The 18,344-nt window shown below is 50.4% G+C and overlaps 1 protein-coding gene across 1 annotated transcript; it reads left to right on the top strand.

The window, feature by feature from the left end:
* Positions 1–14,109: 14,109 nt before the first annotated feature.
* PTF1A (pancreas associated transcription factor 1a) lies at positions 14,110–16,031 on the top strand. The gene is made up of 2 exons (XM_070600969.1): positions 14,110–15,105; positions 15,495–16,031. Exons 1-2 carry the CDS (start codon positions 14,328–14,330, stop codon positions 15,695–15,697), a joined length of 981 nt encoding a protein of 326 aa, XP_070457070.1. The 5' UTR covers positions 14,110–14,327; the 3' UTR covers positions 15,698–16,031.
* Positions 16,032–18,344: the final 2,313 nt, after the last annotated feature.

The following is an 18,344-nucleotide window of genomic DNA, read 5'->3' as shown; positions in this document are numbered from 1 at the left end:
GTGCATACATTATAAAGAATGAACCAGACATACAAATTTTAAAAGCATGAGAAAAAAATACAGATGGTAATTCTAGTATTTTCTTTCCATGCCCCAGTGGATCTTCCTATCAACTCTGGAAATGACTGGTCTGTATTAGGCGAAACTCCTTGACACAGCTTGTGAGGTCGTCCTTGATTTAGACCCTGCCTATATTTCCATTCTCAGCATCTCTCTTTCCTTCCTCCTTCGTAAAGTTCTTTTTATGTTTTCAAATGCCATGATAATCATTCTCGGTCCTTATTTCACATTGATTTCAACCTCTACTCTCCATTACTGCTAATCTGTAAGTGCCATGAAAAAAAGGATCTGTTTTATTTACTTTTCTGTCACTAATGCAGGTCACAGTTGCCAGCACAGAATGGTGTTTAATAAATGTTTGTTTCATAAATGAACGTGGAATTTCTCCGAGGCAGCCATGTTTTCTATAAAGCGAATGAAAACTAGAGAAAGCTGGTCTATAGAAAAAGAAAAGAATGAAGCAGATATGCAGAGGGGGAAAGAAAGAAGCACAGGAAAGATGGAGAGAGAGTCTGGGCATCTTTCCAGATCGTGGTGTATTAACTAGGATACAGGTTAGTTTGCTCTATAAAAGAGTTGAAAAATATAGTGGTTTAAAAGAGACAGAAGTTTCTCTCTTACAAAAACAAAACTGGATAGGTATTCCAGGTCTGATGTGTAATCTAAATGATATGAGAGACTCAGACTCTTTCTATCAAGTTACTCATCCATCTTCAACAAGTAGCATTCAACTCATGGTTCAAAATGGCTGCTCCAACTCCTGCCATTGCATCTGCTTTCCAACCAATAGGAAGAAGAAAAGTGGCAATGTAGGACATGTCCTTCCCCTTCAAAGACTGAGCCTCAAAGGTGAATATCACTTCTGCTCACATCTCGTTAATTAGAAGTTAGTTTTATAGCCACACTAAACTGCAAAGGTGACTAGGAAATGTAGTTTTTATTCTCGGTGGCCATGGGCCCAGCTACAATTCTGGGATTCTATTACTAAAGGAAGAAGGAGAGAATGGATATCAGGGAGAATATTTGGTCTCTGAGACACCTGGTACTGCCACCTTTCTGAGGCCCGCTCTTGGATTCCAGGACATGGCCTGTATCCTGTGCCATAGCCCCCTTCTAATGTTTAAGACAGTTCAAGCTGGTTTCCATTACCGGAAATCAAAAGATTTAAACTAACACCCAGATTTACTGCATGCACCATGGCACAGGTGAGAAATACCAAGCGCAGCAACGCGGGGATCTCAGATACGCTGGTTATGCTGCAGCGGCCGCCCCCAAGTCTCAGTGGCTTGACACAACAAAAGTTTCTTTCTGGCCCGGGTTCCCTGTTCTAGGGGGGTTTGCAGGGGGACCCTGTTCATCATAGTCATCGAGGTCCCAGGCGGACAGGTGTTCTGCCTCAAGGTGTGTTTCCACCATCACTGGAGAAGGGAGAAGCAGGAGTCCAATCGTACAGTGATTCTTAGGCTTCCTCCCAGAAGTGACGTGTTTCCACTCATTTTTAAGTAGCCCAAGCAAGTGATATGGCTGCATCTCACCTCGGAGAGAGGAGGGAAGTACAAGCTTATCGTCTGCCTGGAAGAAGACACTAAGCATCTGTGGCTCGTCCTACTAGCAACCACGCCAGGGGGCCCACCAGGCACTTCTACTGTGGTGCGATGGTGGGAGCTTTTTAGGTTAGCTCTTATTGTAGAGTAGCCAGAAAGTATAATGAGGCCCTTCCATGCCTTCCCTTCTTCTCTGCTCAAACCTATCCCCTGCTGAAGAGGAAAAGGGCTCCCTAAGCACTGGGGACCTCTAAATGACAACACAAGTCCCTCACGGCATTTTAAATCAGAGTAGGGAAATGTCACACAATGGATGATGTGTTGGCAGCTTTGTTTCCACCCGGGATGCCCCTTAACACTCCCAGGAGTCTCTGCACACGTTCCTGGCTCCATCTGGGATTTTTACAATGGGTTTGTACTCAGGCGTGTAGGTTCCGAGCTTTTTTAAAAAATACCCAAGGATCAGGAGCATCAGAGAAGACAGGAAGACATTCTGCCACATGGTAAATCCAGGAAAATGGGCTTCCACCCCTGGCAAAGGCTAAATAAAGGCGAGATCCAGGGAGCTTGAGGAAATCTCCAACTACCCCCAAAATGCTTTCCAAGACTGAACAAGGCCACGTCTTAAAGATGCCTCCTGTGATTTAGGGCGATGCCTCGCTGTGATTCAAGGCATCACCTTTCAGGGGCAGCCATACAACCCCAGAGAGAGGCCGATCGGTTGCTACGTGTCGCTCACACCTTAGTGGAGCAGCTGTTTCCCTTTATGGCCTCTAGCTGGGATCAGTGGCCCTGAAGTAATCGGCTTTTAAAGATGGGGAAAAGGATAATTTGGAGCACTGGGCATTCTTTGAGGACACGGATCTTGGTGGGGCATATCTGTGGTCAGCATGAGGCCAGTCTGTGCCGAGGATGAGGATGGGGGGTTGGTGGAGGCAGACTGAGAAGGGAGATGCAAAATGGCAAGTGGGAATGCTAACCCTGGGCTTGCTTAAGATGGAGCCTGTAACACCCCATGGATTTGCTGGCAATTACTCCCCTAAAGCAGGGGCCACCATGGGCTATTGCATGACCTGGGCTCTTGTAAATCATTTAACCTCCCAAGAGCACACTTCTGCCTCTCCTGGTGTGGGCAGACTCCCTCAGGACTCACCCGGCTTAACATCCTTCCCTTTATAAGCCCTTCTCCTTTCCCTCACTGTCCTGCTGACTGAGCCCCTGAACGGCGACATAGCCCTTCCCCACTGGATTATAACAATCGCTCCCCTCCCTCACTACCCCCGGAATGTGGAAGTCACAGAGACTGCGTCTTATTCCTCTCTGTATTCCTAACATTTAACATGCAGCTGAACAAAGTTGATGCTCAAAACACGTTTCTTAAAGGGATAAATGAAGTCTTAAAACATGGTGTGTTTACATGTTCTCAGTATTTCCACATTGCTTATAACGTTGTATATAATAATGAGACAAACAGGGAAAATCTTAGAACTTCTATTACATTTTTACTCATCTTCCTAAAATTTCTTCTTGTGCATATTTAAAATGTATGCGATGTATTAACACAGTCTTATTTCCACACGATTTTAAATCTATACATATACATAAATTCACAGAGTACATACTCAAAAATGGCAATGATGAAGCGTGTCAGGTACAGCTAATCCTATCCCCCCCCCCACACACACACAGACACACAATATTTTTCTCTTTTTATTTGATAACATTCCAAGTTTTAACCAGGGACGTGGCCACCCAGCTCAAGACCACATTTGTCAGCTTCCCTTGTCGCTAGATGTGGCCATCTCATGGTTCAGGCTGGTTGAATGTGAGCTGTAGCGATGTGTGCAACCTTCAGCTCATGTTCTTGAAAGGAAAGGAGTGTGCCCTTCCTCTTTCCTTCTTCTTGCTGGCTGGGATGCAGACACAATAGTGGGAGCTGGAGCAGCCATCTTGGACTTGGGCTTAGAAGCCATGTTTCAGGAAGATAGAGTAACAAGTCACAAGGAAGCTGGACCCCCAATTTATTAAACCACCATATAAACTTCCAATTGCTTATGCTTGTACTATTACATGGGAGAGACATAAGTGTTACATTTTAATCACTCTTATATTTAGATATTTGTTACAGAAGCCAGACCTTTATCCAGAATAATGTAAGGTGTGCAGTCAAAAAAGTTGGTGGACAATTAACTTTTAAATTGATTCCTTTATACAGACTATCAAGGCTCAAGGTGAAAGATGCCAATGAGAGAGAACCCTGTTGTTCGGGTTTTTTTTGAGGAAGATTAGCCCCGAGGTAACAGCTGCCGCCAATCCTCCTCTTTTTGCTGAGGAAGACTGGCCCTGAGCTAACATCTGTGCCCATCTTCCTCTACTTTATATGTGGGATGCCTGCCACAGCATGGCTTGACAAGTGGATTGTAAGTCTGTGCCCAGGATTCCAACCGGCGAACCCTGGACCACCAAAGCGGAGACCATGAACTTAACCACTACGCCACTGGGCCGGCCCCAAGAACTCATTTTTTTAAATGCCTGTGCTATCACCTCTCAGGCATGTCTCTTCGTCTTCTTCTTTCTTCTATAATTGAGATATTTAATAAACAACGTATTCAACACCATATTGTATACTTGAAAGTTGCTATGAGAGTAAAGCCTTAATGTTCTCACCACCACAACACCACGATGGTAATTATGTGAGGTGAAGAACATGTTAGCCAGCCCTGGGCTCTAGCGGTTAAGACTTGGGCCTGGGTTCATTTCCCGCTGAGGGAACCACACCACCCGTCAGTTGGGTGTCAGACTGTGGTGGCTGCATGTTGCTGTGATGCTGAAAGCTCTGCCACTGGTATTTCAAATACCAGCAGGGTCCCCCATGGTGTCAGCAGAGCTTCCAGACTAAGGCAGACTAGGAAGAAGGACCTGGCCACCCAGTTCGAAAATAGTGACCATGAAAACCCTGTGAACAGCAGTGGAGTATGTCTGATACAGCGCCGGGCGGGGAGAGGATGGCTCAGAAAGACGGGGCCGGGTTCCCTCTGCTGTCCACGGGGCGCTGGGAGTTGGAGTCACCACTAACAACAACAGCAAAGATTGTGTTAACTAACCTTATTGTGGTGAACACTCACCATATATACATGTATTGAATCATCACATTGTGCACTGTAAACTTACACAATGGTGTGTGTCAATTACATCTCAATAAAGCTGGGGGTGGGGGCCCTTATTGATTAAGCCACCAAGGTAGGGGGCACAGCATGAGAAGCAGCGTTTATTGAGCGCCTACTGTGTATCAGATACTTTACACGTATCATTTCATTTACTTTCCACGCCAATCCTTACAGTAGATATTATTTCTTCCCATTTCTATTGCCAATGAAACTAAAGCTCAGCAAGATGAAACAATTTACCCAGGAACTGACAACTGTAAGGAGTAGAGCAGATATTTGAATCTGTATTCAGATCTATACGCATCAGACGTCCATGTTTTTCCATTTTCCATTGCTTCATATTCCAAACTCTTCCTCTTGGTTCTTCTCTCATTTTCCTTCGCTTCCCTTTTACCTCCCTGTCCGCTTCCTCTCTGCCTTCTAACCCCTTCACCTGAAGCCAAACATGTATTTGATAACCATCTGGAACAGTATTTCTCAAACTTGACTTTGAACATATCTGTATATTTATATGTGTGTACACATTTATATACACACATAAGCACATATATGCACTTCTATATAAAATCTCCATCCTTTTCATAGACAAACAAAATAACAACCAATAAAAGCTTTTACAGGCCCTCAGTGTCAGCTTAAATTATGATTAATATAAAATTGCTTAAATATTTGCAAATATAAAGTTAGTATAAACTCTGTATATGTGTTGCTCTTATATAACTACAAAACCAAACAGATTAAAAGTGTTTTAAAATCTATAAATCAATAAAATTCAAATTAACCTGAATTTGATGTGAAAGCTGATATGACTGTGTTGTAACGACATTTCCCACTTGATGTTGGTCCCTATCTTCAGCCCACCTGTGTCATGTGATGATTCAGTGCTCCCTCCCATTTCAGTAAACTCCCATGATAACTTTGTTATCTTGTTTTGTGATTATTTGGTCTTTTCTTGGCACAAACACAACATCTGTGTATTTTCTTTAGTCTGAAGTGATTAAAATAGTCTCTTGGGCACCACCACCATCTTAAACACCAGTGTAAACGCAGATTCAGGCTCAGAGTCAAAGGCAAGGCCAGGTTACGAGGTGGTCATCCGGCCGGACCAGAATATGCTCATACTTTATTGTCATTGTTTTTTAAGATTAGCATCTAAACGAGGTCAAAAAATTGAAAAGAAGTGTTGTAATTAACTTGTAGAGACAATTTAAAAAATACGGATCCTGAAAATCAGAGGTCCATGAAAATGAGAGATGCAAGATAGGTCCTCAGCAGGTAAATTGAACTCCTGGGTGTGGAAACAGCCCCCTTGTTATGAAGGGAGAAAAGGCTGCGCGATGGTCCACCCATTGCAGAGGCACGAGCAGACTGGGGAGGACTGTCTCCTGGAACAAGCCCGGCTTCGGTCTCCTTCCAGGCGGGGAAAGACCTCGGGCTTCTCTGCAGGGCCCGTGAGGATGGAGGAGTGAGTGGAGAAAGTGGTCTCCTGCGCTGGGGGCCTTGGTGTGGGTCTGGCGGTGTCTTCGAGAGGGACGAGGGAGATGCTGCAGGAGAGAACAGGAGGGACTGTCCTGTGCAAATGCCCCAGTTGTGTGCTGTGGTCTTGTTCCACCCCTTCCCAGCTTTTCCCTGTGGGACACACTGAGTAAATGACACTTTTCTAGCTCCCCATTTATAGCCGTGAGCATTAGCCAAAGCCCACAAACAGGCCTAATCCTAAACGCCTCCAAGAGTTGTGGGAACAGTTAAATCCAGGTGCGCTGCCTCTTCTGGTGTCAGCCGCGAATCAAGCCCAGTGTTTGTGGGGCTTTTTTTTTTAGGAAGATTGGCTCTGGGCTAACATCTGCTGCCAATCCTCCTCTTTGTGCTGAGGAAGACTGGCCCTGAGCTAACATCTGTGCCCATCTTCCTCTACTTTACACGTGGGCCGCCCGCCACAGCATGGCTTGCCAGGCAGTGCCATGTCCTCACCTGGGATCCAAACTGGCAAACCCTGGGCCACCGAAGCGGAACGTGTGCACTTAACTGCTGTGCCATCAGGCCGGCCCCATCGTTTGTGACATATTTGTCAAGACTTGACCACTAAAATCTAGGAGATTGGGTCGGGGTGGGCAAAGCCGAGAAGAATGACTCCCCTTGATTAACAGGCTCCCACCTCTCACTGACGGTCTAGACTCATCCATTCCACCAGTGCTTACTGAGTACCCACTACTGCTAACTAGCTTCCTGAGCAACCACCACTGTGCACTGGGCCTGTGTCATCTCCCTGAATCCTCCCAATAGCCCAACCAGGGGGTGTTCTTATTATTTCTTTCTGCATCTGCAGAAACGGAGGCACACATGACTTAGGCCACTTGCCCCACGAGCAGGTGAGTGGCAGAGCCACCGGAATCGGAGCAGCCAGGCTCCAGAGCCCCCGCAAGGAGCTCCACCTCCCCAGCCTGTCGGGCTGGATGTCTGGGCTTTGTTATGGAAAGTCGGGTGCTATTTTCCACGTCACAAAAACATGCTCAAGTCTCTAGTGCGGTCAAATCTGAGAGGGGTCTTGGGGTGGCAAAGCCGAGACACAGCAGAGCACAGGGTGCTTATTTCTTGGAATGCACAAGCATGAAAAGTGGACCTCCAGACTTTTTGGCAGCTTTCTCCAATAACTGATGTTTCTTGACTAACGGTACGTGCCTCTCGGCCTGAACCAGGCATGGGCTGGCCTAAGCTTCTTCCAGCACATGTTAACCCAGCTGAGGACAAGTTTTTGCTCTAGATAGGATTTTCAGGGAGAAATAATGATAACGCCACGCCGTACCCCAACATCTTCAGGACCACTGATATGAGCGAAAGCAAAGGTATTATCCATACGAGGTAGAAACAAATCTGAGGGAACCAAAACCACAGCCTGCCAAGCAAGGAATGAGTCAGAGCACAGACAGAATATGAAGATGTTCTAAGAGACGCGGAAAGTATGACCTGAGCTGCGAGTGCCCAGGAGTGAGTGGTGCTCAAGTGACAATGAAATTATCCGACGGCAAAGTCATACGATGAACCATCACGCCACCGTTAAAGCCTGTCAGGAAAGATATGGAGAAATTATGGTAAGATTCAGTCAAGTGAAAAACGCAAGATACAAAATTAGAAATACATGGAAGAAAATAGACCAAAATGTTAACAGTAGTCACCTGTAGCCTATGAGATTCTAGACAATGCAGACAATATGGTGGTCTTAATGAGTATTTAGTAACTTCAAATTTCCTTTATATTGTTGAATTCCTCTAACTTTTGTCAGATGTTGATTTCATGCAGGGAATAACATTTCACCCAATGCCATCCCATTTCAACTGTGCTGCATGTGGGACTTAGACAGTTACAGAAGTGGCCCTCCAGGACCTGGCCCACGTGCAGGGCACCTGTGCCTGGCTGCCCCTGCCAGCCCTCACTGGTCCCATCTACCACAGGGTTCTTGCTGAGTTTTGGAGACAGCACAAGCTATTATCCAGTTTCTCCAGAGGGCTCCGCCCCAGCTTGTATGAAGAGATCATAAACTCCAAAATTTTTCTTTTAAAAAAATAAGTTCACTAATTTTTAAAAAAAATTTTCTGCATCTAAGTTCACATGTTTCAAAAATCAGAAGATACAAAAGAGTATACAAGGAAAAATTCTATCATTAGCCACTTGGTTCTTCTCTCAATGCAATTAACATCGTCGCTTTCTTGTGTACCCGTCTAGAAATGTTTGATGCCTGCACAAATGTACTCAAGCATGTTCACTGTCCTCTTTTTTAAATGCAAGCGGGAGCATACTAGCCACTCTTGCTTCTTTCACTCAATGATGTATCCTGGAGATTATTCCACATCACTACATCAAAAGCGCTCTCATTCTTTTTTACGGCTGCTGAATACTCCATTACGTGGATGTACCATAATTCACTGAAGGTCCTGCAGATGGATAGGAAGCCAGAAAACACGTATAGCCTTAAGAAGAAACAAGCAGAAAAAAAGCCCAAAGTTCCTGTTTCTATTAAATTCATTTTTTCCCTTTCAGTGCTCACTATGGAGCCAAGACCCAGAAGTCTGGTAATAATGACTTGCAGTGTTTACAAGACTAAAGGTCAAATGCCCTTCAGAATAACAAGCCTGAAGGACAAGTTCAGAAGCTTTGCTAGTCATCAAATAAACCTTGGCATGTCAGAAAATGCTTATTTGGATAATTATATCAGCATTTCGGTGTTTCTCCCTCAAAAGATTAATGTTTAACAACTCGAAACATAAAAGTGAGAAGGAAGGAGGTGGGTGTTCCATATTGGGATTTTCTCCATGTCTCATGGCAGCCATGTGCCTCCTGCCCTCACTCCCAGATGGGACATGGCCCACATTTTTCTTTTTTTTAGGCTGAGCAGCCTCAGAGTGGAGAGTGTCTGATGGGAAACCCTGGAAAACGATGCTGACTTCCCACTCCTTATGCTAGAAATCCATTTTTTTCCACTTGTGGCTCCATGGTGCCAGCTGTGTCACTCCTGGAGAGTTATTTAGCCTTTCTGAATTGTATTATTGGCAAATAATAAAATACCTGCCCAGTTTATCTCACAGTGCTGGGTTTTAGGAGCAAAGAAGCGAATCCATGTGAAAATCAGCTACATTACAGGTAGAGACAAAGGAAGGGCAGAAAGATGCCACAGAACATGGATTAGACGTAGAGCCAGCCACACCTGCTGTTGAGTTCTGACCCCTTCTCTTACTGGCCATGCAGCCGAGGACTTAAGGCCGAGCCTCATTTATCCTCCGGCTGAAGTAAAGAGGACAGCTTTCGGCTTGCAGAATTACGAGGGTGAGTGATGAATATGTCTGCGAGTCCTCCAAAATGCTCACTTCCACCTTTTCTAGCACACGGGCAGTATCACTTCTTCCTATCTTAGGACAGAATAAGTGTAAGATCTTCAAACCAAACCAAGGAGCTCAGACTAGTGGAAAGGAGAGCAGGAGTGGAACAAGGAGAGAGTGCATCACGGTGTGTGAGGAAGTGAGGAGTGAATTAAGGCTGAAGTAGAGAGCACACGAGGAGGATGCAGAGGAGGGCAGGGATAGTTCAGGGAAGGCCTGGTACGCTGTTCAAGGCGCTCAGCAGCATCCAGGCCAGTCATTTCCAGGATGGAATCAAATGTCACATGATCAGAGTGGGCCCTCTGAGTGGAGAAATTGTCCAGAATCTATATGGTGTGACTTTGGGGGCCACGAAAGTCCCATGATGCCATGTTTACCTTTGCATACTTTGTCTGATGCTGGAAATTGCCCCATTCAGTGACTCCTTCCTCAGCACATCAGGAGGTGCTGTGATATCTGCAGGCTGGGAAGGTGGTACTTGGTAATCTGGGCCAGCTTAGAACTGAGCCTGGACTGACTACATTGCACATCAGTATAACTACACCTTTTATGAGTGGGCTGAAGCAGGGCTAGAGTCTGCTCTCAGAAGGCAGTGGAAAGAGCAGTGGGCTGAGGTCGATTGGGACTGACATTAACATGCTGTGTGCCCTTAGGGAAGTCACTGAACCTCTCTGGGCTTCAGAGGCCTTTCAACATAAACCCCATGACTCTATTTTCCAAATCTTTTCCTAACAGTATAGGGATAAAGGGTGGGTTGATGAGGGCACTCAAGTGGGTAGGAGAAAGGTTTCACAGAACGGGGGATGAAGGAGGAGTGACAAAGAAAGGGGAAACAGACACAGGAGAGGTTAAACCAGCCGCGTGACATCAACTGTGTGTCTAGGAGTGGGGAGGGGACACTCTGGGTCAAGAGGAATTAACATGGAGCCATTTTCAAGTTGGCAGACAGACCATGAGTCACATCCACAAGCACCTGCTTGCAAGCACTAAGCGAGGAGCGTGGGATGCCGTGAGGACGAGACGGGTGTATCTGGTCTCTGTGGAGTTTGGGCTCCAGCGGGGAGGACATATGCCCGTGGCATCGAGCACTATGGGAGGTATGAAGGGGACACTGAAGGATGGAGAGCCTGGAGGCCCCGTTCTTTGTTAGCAGTCTCTGCCCGAAATCCATCCTGGGCAGGAGCCTGAGACCTGCGCTCCCACTCTCCAGTCATTGTTCCCAAAAGCTGGAGAAAACTCTAGAAGTGTTTGATGGGAAACAAATGAACAGGTATTCAGGCCCTTGAGACTCCTAGGAGGGAGAGAGAGCTGAGAGAGAGAGATTGACAGAGCTGAGAGACAGAGAGAGAGAGAACACCAAAGCTTCCTTCATGCCTGACAGCCTTTTCTAGAATTTCTCCTGAAACGGAGAACATTGAAGATGACGTGAGGCTTCTGAGCAGCAGCCCCGAAAGAGGTATGGTGGAGTCTACCTGGCCCAGGACAACAGGTGGCACTGAGCCCCTTTCAGATGATTTGAAAAAGGCTCAAGGGTTTGTCAGGATTCGGCACTAAAAAGAAGGAAGTGCCCTCGCCCCTGCCTACCTTAGGGGGTGGAGGTTATTTATAACGAGGCAGGGGTTCTTTATAAGGTGGGGACATGTCTCCTGAGGACAGAGGCTGGAGAGGCTCACAGGTCTGGGACCAGCTCTGTCCCTCTCTCCAGGAAGTACCTGGAACCTTTTGATCTAGTCCCTCTGCCTGTCCGCCACTGCCCACTGCCCGGGGACCCAGGGAGTGCCGAGGGAGGGGCTGGAATGAGAGTTGGGGCCTCTAGCCCAGCTAGGGCTCTGTCCCAGCCATCTCCTCATCCGACCTGTTGCTTCGAGAGGCAGAGGGCAGCCGTCCACACTGTCGTGACCTCCAGTGACCCAGAGAAAATTTCCTTTATTAGCGGTGACGTCTTTCTTCTTTCTGTTAGAGAAAAGAACGATCATGTCTTACTTAAGGACAGGGTGTGTGTATGTGTGTGAGTGTGTGTGTGCGTGCGCATGCCCACACCAGCAGCCCAGCATCAGCGTCTGCAGGCCTGGCCCTGCTTCCCAACGGAAGCAGTTTGCAGACAGCCAACAATTCTGTAAAAGAAAACCCCTGGGAGTGAGGAGGCGGAGCGCGAGGAGGGTTGTGTCCAGAACAAGTGAACTTCTTCTCTTTTCCTCCTACCCCATGCTTATCCATGCAGCCCCAGTAGCTGCCCAGAATGTCCATGCCAGCTCTGCTCAGCCTCATGGCACAGTAAGGTTTCCTACCAGCAGTGGACCTCCCAGCAGCTAAGCTGAAAGCCCAGGGTAAGTTTCTGTGCCCGTTTACAGACGCGTCAAGCACATGCAAGATGACTTTCTGCAGAAGCTGACTGTGAAGATCACACTGAGTAAAAAGATACCCCGATAACACACTTACTGCCTCCCACATCCCCCCGCCTCCTCCCCAACACATCCATGCCACTAACACACTCTCCCCACAACCGCCTAGATCTGTCAGGATCCAGTCTTTCCTTCACGGAATGGTTATCGATATTTTGGATAAGGCTTTGAAGTCTGGTCATTTATTACTCTTCCAAGTCCTCAGATTGATCCGAGGGGATGGTCCCACTTGGTTTTAGTCTAACCAGGTGAGGGAAGGGGAGGCGGGCCGTCTAAATGTAAAGAGAATTGGGTGCACACCACCAGGGGGCTGGATCTCTCATCTTGAACTACCCTCCCCACCCCAAGCCCACCCTGAGAGCTTCCCTTTCTTTGAGGTGAGAAAGATAAATCTCAAAGCAGGAAATTGTGGCTCTGGGCTCTGACACAGGGACCCTCTCCACATTTGCATTCCGTTAGGAATAATTACCTCACTGTGAAGGAGCGCGGACTGAGAAGCTAACGCATGAAAGAACTTGCTGAAATCAGTGAGTGTTTGGGTTAAAATGTCTGGAGTTCTTGATAGTTCAAGGTAGGGCAATCTCTGGTCTTTTAATCTATGTCTCTTTTGCCCTTAACTTTTTGGTTTTAGAATTCAGTTAAAGTGTCATGTCTAAAACCAAGAAGCGTGTTTAAGTCGCTGTTCTTGGTCATGTACTTGGATTTTCAGAGGAGTCTGAACACCCACGAGAAGCTTCTGCTGGGACAAGTGTCTGGAAAAGGAAGCGGCTGAGCCAGGAAGACGATGACTCTCGGTCCTACGTTGAGAGAGCGCGCGCCATCGGCGGGACTTCTTAACTCTCCGGGGCTGGAAGCTGGAGCTCGGCTTTTAACGGCAATTGCCCCGACCTTGCAAGTGTTTCTTTGTTACTCTTAAACTGAGGCATTCATGTTGCATCGCAGTCGGTGATAAACTGTGTCATGGGGCAGAGAGTATACGTTCTGTGTTTGTTTTTTTTAAAAGGTCGAGAGAAAAAAATCATTCAAGGATGGTCCCGGTGGCCAGCCAGAAAGGTGAGAGATTCAGGCTTTGAAAACGGTTCGCACTCTGCCCTTTCACGTCCACGCCCTCCCTCCGGACTGCCTCGGAGCAGACGATTCAATTGACTCCTTTTGTATCCGGTTTTATTGCTCCGAACCCCCAGGGTCTCGATATGCTGCTCTCAGAAGAAACGCGCCCCACTGAGCTGCTCTCGGAGGCAGGCCCTCCCGTGTCCCCGTTTCTTTATCCGGGAGGGGGAGAGGGGGAGGCGAGGCCGGCAGCGGGGCCTGCGTCACTGGTGGCGCGGGTACCCGGCACCAGAGTCCAGCTCCCGAGCGGCGTCCCGGAGGCGCGCGCCCTTGGACCCGGCGCAGCGTCTGGAACGCCTTGGGAGCTGGACCGCGTCGCCTGTCAACCCCCCCGGCACACACTGTGCAAACTTTACAATAATCCTTGAAAGGTCCGGTGATGAGACAGAAGCCCCGAATGGAACCAGGCCTGCGCGCGCCCAGCGCATGGGGGTCGTGAAATGCACCAACCCGGCCTGCCCGGGCTACAGGCAGCTTCCGCGCCGACCCCCGAGGAGGAGCGAGCTCCGCCAGCAATCCGCTCCTGCCGTCTAGGCCGCAGGCTGGCACCCTTATGGCCTTTTGTGGCTGCGCAAAGACACTGCGCGCTGATGCCCTAGCCCCGGGAAGGACAGGCCCGGCTCTGCGCCGAGCGCGCGGGCAGGCGGCGGGCGCCTCGGGCCACAGGTGCCTCTGGAGTCCGGTGCCTGGCAGGTACAGAGCGGTCGCCAGCGGAGCGGGTGGGGAGGGGCAGGAGGAGTCCCAGACCGCCAGGGCCCCGCCTCTCCTTCGCCCCGGGAGCTCCCACAGGGAGGAAAGCCTCCCCAGCCCCCGCGCCCCCGGCCGGGCCTCCCTGCCCCCTCCCCGCCGGCACCCCGTTCTCGGTGATTGGCTGGCGCCGCGGGTCCCTGGCACGCGCCTGTGGATGTAGTTATAAGAATCCTCGCGTGCCGGCCCTCAGCTTCAGCAAGTCGGCCACAGCCCTCCCCAGCGCAGCGCGGGCGCTGGCCAGAGCGCAGCGGCCGCGGGCACTCCAGGGAGGCCCCGGGGGCGGGAAGCGGGCGGGCCGTCCTCATTGCCTCCCGCGCCAGGCCAGGGAGGGAGGGGGCTGCCAGACAAGCAAGAACTACCACAACCCACTTACAGAGAATCCCCTCGGGCCACCAGTCCCTTCGGCCCGCGGCGGCGCACAGCATGGACGCGGTGCTGCTAGAGCACTTCCCCGGGGGCCTGGACGCCTTCCCGTCTCCTTACTTTGACGACGAGGACTTCTTCACCGACCAGTCCTCTCGGGACCCTCTGGAGGATGGCGATGAGCTGCTGGCGGACGAGCAGGCAGAGGTGGAGTTCCTCAGCCACCAGCTGCACGAGTACTGCTACCGTGACGGGGCGTGCCTGCTGCTGCAGCCCGCGCCCTCGGCGGCCCCGCACGCGCTCGCCCCGCCGCCCTCGGGGGGTCCCGGCGAGCCGGAGGATGGCGGCGGCGGCTATTGCTGCGACGCGGGGGCGCCCCCCGGCGGCTTCCCCTATTCGCCCGGCTCTCCGCCCTCGTGCCTGGCCTACCCGTGCGCCGGCGCGGCCGCGCTGTCCCCCGGGGCCCGGCTGCGCGGCCTGAGCGGGGCGGCGGCGGCGGCGCGGCGGCGGCGGCGGGTGCGCTCCGAGGCCGAGCTGCAGCAGCTGCGCCAGGCGGCCAACGTGCGCGAGCGGCGGCGCATGCAGTCCATCAACGACGCCTTCGAGGGGCTGCGCTCGCACATCCCCACGCTGCCCTACGAGAAGCGCCTCTCCAAGGTGGACACGCTGCGCCTGGCCATCGGCTACATCAACTTCCTCAGCGAGCTCGTGCAGGCCGACCTGCCCCTGCGCGGCGGCGGCGCGGGAGGCGGCGGCGGGCTGGGCGGCGGCGGGCGCCTGGGTGGGGACAGCCCGGGCAGCCAGGCCCAGAAGGTCATCATCTGCCATCGGGGCACCAGTAAGTGCGTCCGCCTGCCAGCTCAGGGAGACGGGGACGGGCGCGGGAAGGGCCCGGAAGGGCTGGGTGAACAGTCGGACAAGCTGACTGACAGACAAACAGATGGTCCCTGGGCGCCGGCGACCTTGAGCGCGAGCTGGCTTTTCTCAGGTTTTTTCCACCACTTTGACCGCAGCTCGGAGGGCGCATGTCCCCGACAGACTTGCAGCTCCTGGGATTCCGGGGAGGGGGCGCTGGGGGCTTGAGGGGTGGAGAAAGAAGGTGGTTCTAAAGTAACCTAAGATGCTTGTTCTGTCGAGGCGCCCAAGAGGGGATCCTAAAGGACCGGAGGGCACCGCTGGGAATAGAGTTGGACATTCACAGTCTGTTTTCTCTTCTCACCTCCTCAGGGTCCCCCTCCCCCAGCGACCCGGATTATGGCCTCCCCCCTCTTGCGGGACACTCTCTCTCTTGGACAGATGAAAAACAACTCAAAGAACAAAATATTATCCGAACAGCCAAAGTGTGGACCCCAGAGGACCCCAGAAAACTCAACAGCAAATCTTCCTTCAGCAACATAGAAAACGAACCGCCCTTTGAGTTTGTGTCCTGAGAGGTCCCAGACCTGCCTGAGGACCTGATTATGTCTCTGTGCATATTGTACATGTAAATTATAATGTAAATGTAACTTAAGAATCACATTTTTCTAATGGCAATCAATTGTTATTTATCTATTTATTATCCTGTCGAGTTAATGAAATAGATGATCTCTTTTTAAATATATAATTTATATAATTTATCCTGATTTTCTAAAAATATGCAATAGTTTATGATTCCCCCAGCACCTTTGGCAGAACTCTGCATTGTTGGAAGAACTCTGGCCAGAAAACTTCATGCTAATTTATTGCCAGATGTGGTTTATTTCTAAGTGATGTTAATAAATACTATTTACACCTTTTTCTAAAAGTTATTTGTTTAGTACGTGATGGGGGGGTGGTTATATCTTTAAAAAGAAGAATTAACTTACTTCGTAAAAAATAGCTGAAGCGGAAAGTCAAAACGTAGCTATCTAGTAAGAACCACATTTTAGTTAGATTTAACTGAAAGGAAGTAGGTCAGAGGTTAGGCCCCCACTCTCTAAGAGCCTTCGTCCATCGGCATCGCCTGCCCTAAGTGGTACCTTTGGCCTGCTTTTTTAGCCTATCTTCCAAATACCCTAAGGCAAATGGGTCATGGAGTATTTATTATTCCCATTTTTCAGAGGGGAAAGCTAAGGCTCAGAGACCATGTTGGACTTACCCAAGGTCACCCGCACCCTGCCTAATCGTAAAGCAAACGCGCTGTGTCCGGTGGCAACAGGGGGTCCGTTTCCGGGCTGGCCAAGGGAAGGGGCCGTTCAGCTTCCACCGGCTGGGGCTCTGGAGCTGCCCCGCGACTGACACCCTCTCCAGTTACAGCATCAGGTACAAGGAACTCAGATGTATCCCTCTCAAGAGACAGGGCAGGCGACGGTGCTGAGCCCGGAGACCCCTCGGATGCCTCCCAACACCACCCAGGGTCTTTTAGGTAAGGGGAGCAGAAGCATGGTCTCTCCACCACTTCTGCGACTGGGTTACTTCTAAAACTGACTTCTTTTTGTCTGCAACAGAATCCCGTCCCCCTTGGTAAGCAGCTTGGGGAGAAGGCGAGTCTGGGCGGAGGGCGCAGGGCCGCCCCCTAGCGAAGGGGAGAGGCGCGAGGGGGCGGCTGGGCAAGCCCCGGAAGCCCAGGCTCGGGTTAGCTTCCTCTGTAGCTACTGGGCGCCTCCCTGACCCTGGGGGCGCCCCTAATTGCCGGCTGGAGCCGGGGCGCGCGGAGGCTGACGGCGGGGTGGGCGCGCGCTGGGACACCGGGGGCGCGGACGGGGAGGCGCGGCGCGGGGCCGCGCGCCAGGCGCGCACCTCCTGGCGGCACCGCTGCCCCCGCGCCGCACAGGCCGGGTCAGGCGCCTGGCCAGCCTAGGTACAATCGCAGATCTCCCCTGGTACCCACGGCCTTGCCGAAGGACAATATGTCGGCAGCATGCTAATTGCTTTAACCTAGTTTCAGCCCCACCGAGGGGTTACCCCGCGCGCTGCGGGTGCCATGGACGTCGTCCAAGAGCAATTAAAGCGAGGCCGAGAGCCCGACCCCGCAGCGCGGCCTGGCCAGACACGCGGAGATTCTGGGTCGTGAAGCTCCCAGGCGGCCCTTGGCCATGGACCCTCTCGCCCTTTCAGCCTGCGCAGCCTCTCCCGTCTCTCCTCCTAAAAGATGGAGATTTCACACTGGAGGCAGAATTTGGGAAGGAGAGAAAAATAATTCGATTTTGTCCTGTATTAGGGCCTCATTAAACACGAAAGTTGCTTTTGCACAAATGCTTCTATCAGGCATGTAATCTCATTACGCTCATTAGAAAGTCAAATGTTAGGCAGACTTCAACTTAATGGTAAGTTATGTAAGTCTTGTGCCGTTTTCTTGGGCTGTGTAGACCTGCGTTGCAATGGGATTGGGTAATGGGGCCCTCCGCGGTTAAAACACTACAATCATTGTGATGTGGCACCTTTTATTTTGCGGGCCACTTTTTGTGATTCAATGCGTCAACACATCCTTTAGTGCGGTGCAGATGGAGCGGAAGGGCCGCGCCGAGAGTGTAAAACACCAGGGTCTCTATCTTGTCATTCTTCTGTCCTGACTTGGCAAGTCCCTTTAAACACAATCTTCAAAGAGACTGACAGCTTCTTTTTATTTACTCATAATCCATTCATTCTAGTGTAGCAATTCTTTAAAAAAAAAAATGCGGCAGTAAAAGCAGAACAAACGTATCATTTCAGAGTCTCCTTTGGCGTCAGAGAGGCCCGAGCTGCGCTCCGTGCAGGAGCGGCTGTCCTTGTGGCAGCGCCAGGCTGGAGCGCCTCTGGCCTGGGGCATCTCTGGCCAGTAAACACAGCCTGGCACTGGAAGGATCAGTGTGGAGGCAGTTTGAGTGACAGGTATTCAGCGGTCCTTCTAAGTCCACCCTTTTCTTCCAACTTTAAAAAAAAGGGTATGAAAATAATTGAGTAAGCCCAGCTCCTGGATGCTGTGGAGATCTTTTGCTCAGGCCTGCTCTTCTGAGCACCCACCAGCCCCTACCCTGAAACCCAGCCTGGGACCACCAGGAGAAAGAGTTTCAAGTCCTCCCTGGCTGCCCTTGTCCATTTAGCATAATAAAGAAGCTGCAAACCCAGAACAGGGTGCAC

The sequence above is a fragment of the Equus przewalskii genome, chromosome 30 (assembly GCF_037783145.1).
Source record: "Equus przewalskii isolate Varuska chromosome 30, EquPr2, whole genome shotgun sequence".
Classification (NCBI taxonomy): domain Eukaryota; kingdom Metazoa; phylum Chordata; class Mammalia; order Perissodactyla; family Equidae; genus Equus; species Equus przewalskii.
Note: the sequence above shows the minus strand (reverse complement) of the source record. Positions and strands in the feature narration are given on the sequence as shown.

What these genes read in the sequence shown, in the direction of transcription:
- PTF1A (XM_070600969.1), top strand. Translation starts at nt 14,328, where the DNA reads ATGGACGCGGTGCTGCTAGAGCACTTCCCCGGGGGCCTGGACGCCTTC. An exon ending in CATCTGCCATCGGGGCACCA is followed by an intron (nt 15,106 to 15,494) that starts GTAAGTGCGTCC and finishes TCACCTCCTCAG; the next exon opens with GGTCCCCCTCCCCCAGCGAC.